At 43.5% G+C, this 1,488-nt stretch overlaps 1 protein-coding gene across 1 annotated transcript in view; it reads left to right on the forward strand.

Moving 5' to 3' along the window:
• Nucleotides 1-254: 254 nt before the first annotated feature.
• Nucleotides 255-1,488, forward strand: part of LOC101856629 — a 4,619-nt gene continuing 3,385 nt past the window's right edge. Inside the window, exon 1 of the mRNA XM_005112808.3 lies at nucleotides 255-1,083. Coding sequence (XP_005112865.1) covers nucleotides 586-1,083 — 498 coding nt within the window. The 5' untranslated portion in view covers nucleotides 255-585. The remainder of the gene's footprint in view (nucleotides 1,084-1,488) is intronic.

The following is a 1,488-nucleotide window of genomic DNA, read 5'->3' on the forward strand; positions in this document are numbered from 1 at the left end:
AAATTCCTTTCCTTATGTAGATAATATAAAAATATGCCACTCCACTACTACTTAAACATCTGCTACTACTACTACTACTACTACTACTACTACTACTACTACTACTACTACTACTGCTGCTACTACTACTACTACTACTACTACTACTGCTACTACTACTATTACTACTACTACTACTACTACTACTACTGCTACTACTACTGCTGCTGTTGCTGCTGCTGCTACAGCTGCCGCTTTTGCACTACTACTACTAGCCCTATAAAATACCTTTACATTGATATTAATGATTATATATTCAATATATGATTTGACGTACATACTATTTCATATTCATACCACTTCTTGCCATAGCCTTAAATTTTTCTCTGGTCTTCCCGATATATTTTTATCGCTCCTTTTGCCATTATGACGTGTATGCGCGCACTTTTGTTGCTATAGCTTGTAGTCAATAGATTTTCCATTATATTTTTTGTACATGTTCCTGAAGAAGCCCTTTACCGGGCGAAACGTCGAACGAACTGTGTATAATACATATTTTCTGGAAATACAACAAGGTCTTAACTGTTTTAATACCTTCTTTATACAATGATGATGATGATGATGATGATCGACAACATCCTTGGATCCGCCCCGGTCGACAAAGAAACTGTCAAAACGCTCAACGCCCTCTCTTCCGAACTACACTGCAAACATCTAAAGAAACTCCACAACCTCAGGATACAGAGTCCTTCCACGGACCAACGACGCCCTGTGCACTCCAACTCGTCTAGAGACCTGCACCCTCATTTCTCTCAGAACCGCCAGTTTCGTAACCCTGAATCCCTTTCTACAGATCATCGTCTATCTTCTGACCGGTGTGACCTTCCGTTACCTGCAAGCCGAGACGCTCCACTACCACATGCAGACCCTCAAGTCCCGACGCTGCCTGCACCCAGCTGCCAACCGACTCTCCAAACCAGCCCCGTCACACAAGCCCTAACAAAAGACTCAGATTCACGATCGTCCCTTCAGGCTCTTGATCGACTGACTCCACCAGAAGCTGCCCCCATGGTCTACTCTACGCCGGACAATGATAATGTACATGTATGTCATATTCCATACTTAAGTCCCCATGTTGCCTCTACCTCTAGTACCGTTCCTTATGAACCCCACACTGTACTTACTGTCTCCCCTCTTTCCCATACTCCTCTTGAATCTAACTTGACCTCTACGAACCCTGATGGCCTTACACTTGCTAATTCGTATGTACTAACGGACAGCGCCTGCCCCCCTTTACCTCCTCCACATACTATATCCTCATCCCAAGCACGACCACTCCTCCTGCCTAACACATCATCCCAACACTCTTCTTCGGGAAATGTCATCAACCTGTCCTCACTACCCTTATCATCTGCCCAAGTTAAACTCTTATCCAAGGGTAAAGGTTTTTGCCCTACGCAAATTTGTTTTAACCTTCTCCAATTCATACAGGATACAAAAGATTACACG

This window comes from Aplysia californica, unplaced genomic scaffold, assembly GCF_000002075.1.
Source record: "Aplysia californica isolate F4 #8 unplaced genomic scaffold, AplCal3.0 scaffold01421, whole genome shotgun sequence".
Lineage (NCBI taxonomy): Eukaryota > Metazoa > Mollusca > Gastropoda > Aplysiida > Aplysiidae > Aplysia > Aplysia californica.